Here is a 7,008-nt window from a genome sequence, read left to right on the forward strand (position 1 = left end):
CACGCTACAACAGATCAAACTGCTGAAGAAGGTAATGATGGTTCTGATGGAAAAGTGCCAAACTGCTCGCCAGGTTTTCCAAAAGTCCCAACAACGGGAGTCCCAGAAGGGAAGCCCAGAACAACAAATTTACAAAAGTTACCAAATAATTTATGAGCTATGAAGTGACAATCAATAAAAAACCTTTTTTAGTGAGTGTGAATGTGTTTTTTTCCTCAGGCAGCAGCAATCTGCAGCTGAGCGGCACAACTTCCCCCAACAGACACTTTCAGCCTGTTATTCATAACTATAAACTCGCTCCCTGTTTATGAGCCTCTTCAAGCTTCTTGTTTACATATTTACAGATACTTTATTATTTATAAAGTATTTCTGGTAACGCTGTCTGCTGGTTTATTCATTCAAGCTTAACAGACAATACAGTGAAGGAATTTCTACATATCAAACTCAATATCTTTAGAGAGGCAAAGAGAGAAAAAGAAAAGTTATGCAACATATAATTAATGCTGCCGAAAAAAGGGAAACTTGTGAAGAAATCAGAGGATGATACAAAAGGAAAATTGTTCATGTTCTTATCAAAAATGTAATTATTAAAGAAATTCACATTGATGCAAACAACTTGAGTCTTGATATGTACAGTTTATAAAACTGTAAAATCATATAGAGCCAGATCCTAGGTTGTTTTTATTTAGTTTGTTTTGAATGCAGGTTTCAGTTGATTTCCTTTTTGTTTTGGCAGAAAGTGCAAACTGGAGTTAAACCCAACTCTTTTTAACTTCTAAATGCAAAAAAAGTCACATTTTTAGACCTAAAGGATCAGCTATGAACGCATAAAACCAGTTAGTACTTATGATGCATTGAGGTCAAGGGTCAACTTCATCCTGAAATCACCTTTCAGTCTTCCAGAAAACAAGTTTAAAAAGGAGGAGTAAGTTTCTGATTCTTATCCAGCCCAGCAGAGCCATGCAGACACACTGCATCTTTTCTGAGTAACTACGTACCCTGCTGACACTCGGGGCAGCATCGGCCTTCCTTTACGACAGCCAGACTTCCTGGCGGGCAAGTGGGGCAGGAGCGCAGATAACAAGTCACCCGGGTATTGTGGCATTCACACTCGCGGCAGCTGCCATCGGTCCAGCGAGCCCGATTCTGAAAGAAAACCCAGGACTTCGTTAATTAAACCTTAAACAAGTGACAGAAAGCAAAGACTGCGCTAATTTTAATTTTTAATTCAGAGGGATCTCAATTGCATCTATAAAACAGGGACATTCCTGAATTTAAATTAGTTTTATTTGAGAAAAAGCGTAACACTCGTGACTTTTTAGGCGTTCTGAAAACAGACAGAGGGAATCAAGGGGAAAGTTACACCAGCAGCAACTTCAGCGTCAAAACACAAAGAAAAAGTAAAATGTCTAAAGAATAAAACTTTTCAAACTTTATCAACTTAAAGTCGAGAAATAAGACACTATACATATTAAAATACAGTGAATTTTTTCCTCCAGCTGCCTGCCTTTATGCACCGCTTTCATTTATTACTCATTTCAGTTTCTGACCGGCACAGACAGTATGACCCTGAATGAGTAATAGAATTAAACTTATATAATACTCCTTATTCCTAATAGCTCACCAGATGAACTGAATAATTCAGAACCAAACATCCAACTAGATTCAACACAGCAACATATTTTCATCACTCACAAACAATAACATGTTGTATTCAAAGAGTTTTAGATATGCAGTAAAGAGAAGTGAGTCTACAGTAACGCACGAGTCGAGGTTTACTTTCTGTTCTCCACTGACATCTTAAGAAGCCACATCTGCACTAAGTTTGTGTCACGATGTGTGGATGAGGTGGTGAGGAGAGACGCAGAGACCCAGGTTGTGATGAAGATGATGATTTAATGATAAATATCCACGGAACAGAACAACGGGGAGCACAACAAACACACGACAGCACAGGGAAACGGGCTGGTCCACACGACGAGGATCCGACAAGAGACAAAGGTGGGACTAAATACACTGGGAGGGTAATCAAAGAAACGAGACACAGCTGGGAGCAATCAACAGGGAAGACAGAGACTCACAGGGGAACAGACTAATAAACACAGAGAAACCTCAAAATAAATACACAGAAAACAGATCACAACACTTTGTTTGAAAATATAATTAAAATTAATGTAATTTAAAGTGCTTTAGTGGAAATAGGCCTGTCACAATAACAAATTTAGCTGGATGATAAATTGTCCCAGTAGTTATTACAATAAACTATTGAAATATTGTTGCTTTGACACCATTTTAAGGTAATATAATGGTAATGGGATAATAAAAATGCAAGACCACATTCTCAAATATCAATAAACTTTAAAATCTAATGAACATTTAACACTGGAACCGTAAGACAATCAGAAGCTGTGTTCACAGACAAACGTTGGTATTTGTTGTAAGTCAGAAACATTTTCACAATCAAAGCAGCCAAAACTCCAGGTTTCTATTTACTGAAGTTAATTGGCTTCATCTGCATTTATTGGTGTAAACAAGGTCAGAAAACAGCTATAATACAGCCTACGACAAATTTAGGCCACTTTTACACACATATTCCAATGAAAATATGGCATCACATTCCTGCCAAAAATCCAGAAGGCCCTTATCAAGTAATCACGACTAGGCCTGTCATGATAGCAAATTTTGTCCCAGAAGTCATTGTAATAAATAATAATATTGCTGCTTTTACACTATTTTAAAGTAACAAAATGATAATGTCATATTATTGCAAAAACACGCCTTCAAAAATCAAATTCTAACCAAATGTTAACACTGTAACTGAAAGATATTTAACATATACAAAATAAATAAACAAAATAACAGAAACAAATAAACTTAATTATTAAGTCTAAACAAAATTATCCTAAAAAACTTAAATTAACCTGAAAACTTTAATCATCCAGGTTTTGGAAGAAAGAAAGAAAAGTGGAAAAAAAAATAAATCATGCAAATGGAAATCATTGAACTCATTAACCAAAATAGATTATGAAGTTATGAATCAAAATAGATTATGAAGTTTCTGTAACCAAAAATCCATAAGAAAAAGAAATAAGAAAATAAAAATGTAATTTGTCTTTTATTACTAAAACTTTGTGTTTTATTTATTGATATGGACATAAATAGTGATTCTAATAAGCTGACGGAAATAAAAAGTAGCGTGTCATCAGCGTAGAGTAAGAAACGTTGTAGTTCTGCATTATATAAGCCAGGGAGAGTCTATAGTTTCTGAATAAAAGAGGCTCAAGTACACAGCCTTGGGGATCCCCAGATGGTCTTTGTTCATTCAGATTAGCGATTGAACAAATTGCAAATCTTGTTTGAGACACTTTTTTTTTTAGAAGGTATCGCTACATCTGGTATGTTGAAGCAAAAATGCATCTAAATTGTGTAGGACTGAATTAATCCAGATGCTCTTAATGGACGAATCGAGCCTTTACAGAAAGAGACTGAGCAGCTAAAGCACCTTTTATTCAGACCCAAACAAATAAAGTAAAAAAAGAGACAATCTTCTCAGTCTCAATGTGTTTCAACTTCAACTAAAAGACAGGGCTTCCATAAACGTGTCTCTTCGTTCTACCTCATTATATTTCCATGCTGTTATCTAAACGTCCTCTGAGTTTCCAACCAGTAATCATTCCGTCACAAAAGCGTCTATTTTCTTTCGCTAATGGTGAAATACTTTATCCAGGGAGACGAAGAACAATCCATTTGGAGATGATAACTGTGATAACTGCCGTTTATGGACTCACTCTCAGCTGCAGCCTTGGGCGAATGTCTTAAGATTTCATAAATATTTTGATTGATGCTGTAAAACATCCAAGCTGTGAAATCCAGTTTTCTAGGACTTCGTTATAAATAATGAAACTGATGAAAGTCTTCAAGATCTGGGCCAAGATGTTAACTCAAAGCAGCAGAACTTTGTTTTTCTGCCATTATCAATCAAGCTGCTGCAATAAATAATTGCTACTGTTTCGAGTTTCAGCTCATACATTTACTGACAAACTAACATTAAAATGGGAGATTTAAATGCAACAAACATTAAGGACACCTACGATGTTTGGATTTTTTTTGTTTTCTTTAGACACAATAATGATGTTTATTCTCAAACACTGTAAGTTACATATAGGCCTGTCATGTTAACACATTTTACTGGATGATTAATTGTCCCAGAAATCATTGAAATAAGTGATAACATTGACATTTTGAGACTTTTTTCAAATAAAAACTATAATTATAATGGAATATTAATGTGAGTACAACCTCTCAGTGATAAAAAAAACTTTTCTAACTCTTGAATTAGAAAACATTTTAAAAATACAAAATATACAAACAAAATAATAATAATTAAAATGGATTATGAAGTGTCTGCAACAAAAAAAAATAATTCAGCTAAGACAGGGAAAACAGGCAAAAGGGGCAGGAACTGCAGCTAACTACTTCCTATGAGGCTTATCACTTTTCAATAACGTTAAAGAATACCTCTAACGACTCATTTCAATTTATCATGTGATTAATTTATTTATTGCTTATTGTGACGGGTTTGGTTGTCTTAGTGACTCAGAGTAATACCTTGAACGATTTCCCTTCATAGAGACAGGAAGGCATCAACGAAGAACATTCTGGACAGCATTTTCCCGGCAGATGAACAAGCTCTGATTCCTAAAACACAAACAAAAAATGGACAAATTAAACGTTTACTCAAATTTCTTACAAACATTCATTCATTCTACAATTTTCTTCATTGTTATGACACTGACATAGCCAGCTAGCCTGGTGGCTAACTAGCTAACCAGGCACATTTTAGAGCAATCTTCAAATAACGGCAAGTGTTGCCAACTCCTCAGTAAGAAAAGTGGCTATTGGCCGTCCTAAAACTTGCTAGATGACATCATCGCTTAATTTCCATATTTGGTCATGTTGATCCAGGAAGTAGAAAAAAGAACTATCAATGTTGGCAAAACAAAAAGTGATTAAAAATATGTTTAAATCTATAAATGAACATAATTAAATTTATTTTTTTTTTCTTAATTTGAGAAAAAATTCTTTTGACTTTTTCAAACAGAATAAAAACCTAATAGGAATGGTACAGCGAGGGAGAGAGAGAAGAGAAAAAAAATCATGCAAATGGAAATTATTGACCTCAATTTAATTTGTCATGTGATTAATGGATTTACTGTTTATTAAAACAGGCTTATCTACTTAATTCATATAAATATAAGCATTTGGAAATTATAAATAAATGTTGGAAACAACTTTTTCCAACATTTAAAGCACCTATATTACATTTCTGGCAACAGATTCCTATAAATTTAGTAACAACAACCAATAACTTCATAAAATAACCTAAAGAGTTTGTTCTATTTCTTTCCTTTGGCCTTTGAAGGTTGTTCACAAGTCAAAAAGTCTCAAAGTCAGTGGAGCATGGCGTTATTAGTCGAGCAATCATAAACCAAACTATAAATATTAGTTCCTCCTTCTGCCTACCGAGTCAAAAATGCCATTAAACCCATAACCTTCTCTGAACTGTAACGAACACTGAAGCACGCACACTCCGGAAACTGAAAAGCTGCGGTCTTCACAGCAACGTGACCTTGTTCATTTCAGGGCTGGACAAGTGCCAGTTATGCCACTTATAGTAAATGGCACTTAGCAGTTTCAATTATCACCATATAGTATGATTAATAGCGTCTTATTGCGACCCCGCAGAGGGACGTTAAAGCAATATGATTAAATCTGCTTCATTCCTGCCCACCTTACAGCAGACATCCACAATAAATAACGGAAACTCCAGTTATTGACCTTAAAAAATATTTGGATTTGCCTAAAAACTCTCCAATAATCCAGAATCCCACATTACCAGCTACCCCAGGAGTCCTAATTACCAGATGAAGTCTCTATTTTAAACTGGAGCCGATTCCACATAATAAGACCATTATATGTGAAGCACAGAGAGAAACCCTGCAGCTGTCAGGTTAATTCATTTCTTTGGACCAAGCAGCACATTTTAAGGCTCTGCTTCTTCTCATTAGTTCCATCTTGTCTTTCAATTTGCTGCATCTTAACGAAGTGATTATCTGTGACAACCTTATAACCTTTAATGAATATCCTTTCTCCAGTTTCAGACAGTCTGGCGACATATTCTGGCTAAATGTAGAAAATGTAGGAAGAAAATAACTAAGCTGGCCTCGGTTAACTCTATAGTTGCATTTTAAAGAGACAATATAGGATTTTTGGGTGCAGGAGTGTCGCCCGTTAGTGAGGAAGAGTTCACATTAGCATTCATGGTTAATCCTGATTTACTGGATTTAAACTGAATGTGGCATTTAATCTGATAAAGGTTAAGGCTCAGCTGAAACTCCTGTAGTAAAGTTCGACACATGAATACTCTGAAAAGAACCAAACCGGCTTCATGCATTCACTCCTGCTTGGTGAGAAAAGTCCAGGGTTTCACAAATCCTGACTGAATCACAGATCCTGACTGAATCACAGATCCTGACTGAATCACAGATCCTGACTGAATCACAAATCCTGACTGAATCACAGATCCTGACTGAATCACAGATCCTGACTGAATCACAGATCCTGACTGAATCACAGATCCTGACTGAATCACAAATCCTGACTGAATCGTCTTGGTTACAAACCGACGCTGAAGTTTTTCATAAAACCTCCTTCACATAAGAAAAACTTTTCTTTTGTTTAGGGATGAATTAGTGACAAAAGCTTTAATATTGTTAAAAATATATTTTGCTTTATTTACTGTGACAACTATTAGGAATGAATAGATATGGAAATTTAGGTTGATAATAATAACCAACTAGAAAATTCCACAGAAATTTTAAGGGGCCTGCCACTTGTGCCCATTCCTTTAAACACAGCGTTTCAAATTTGTCATGAAAAATAAATATAAGCAGGTCTGACATACTTAACCCAACACCAGCACAAAGTAGCTGTTAATATTGTCAGGTA

At 35.4% G+C, this 7,008-nt stretch overlaps 1 protein-coding gene across 1 annotated transcript in view; it reads right to left on the reverse strand.

Annotated features, from left to right (window-relative positions):
- Positions 1-7,008, reverse strand: part of fras1 (Fraser extracellular matrix complex subunit 1) — a 242,457-nt gene that overhangs the window by 141,009 nt on the left and 94,440 nt on the right. The window contains exons 10-11 of the mRNA XM_016669157.1: positions 4,609-4,698; positions 999-1,146 (exon numbers count right to left, since the gene is read on the reverse strand). Coding sequence (XP_016524643.1) covers positions 999-1,146; positions 4,609-4,698 — 238 coding nt within the window. The remainder of the gene's footprint in view (positions 1-998; positions 1,147-4,608; positions 4,699-7,008) is intronic.

This window comes from Poecilia formosa, unplaced genomic scaffold (assembly GCF_000485575.1).
Source record: "Poecilia formosa unplaced genomic scaffold, Poecilia_formosa-5.1.2 Scaffold20, whole genome shotgun sequence".
NCBI lineage: Eukaryota > Metazoa > Chordata > Actinopteri > Cyprinodontiformes > Poeciliidae > Poecilia > Poecilia formosa.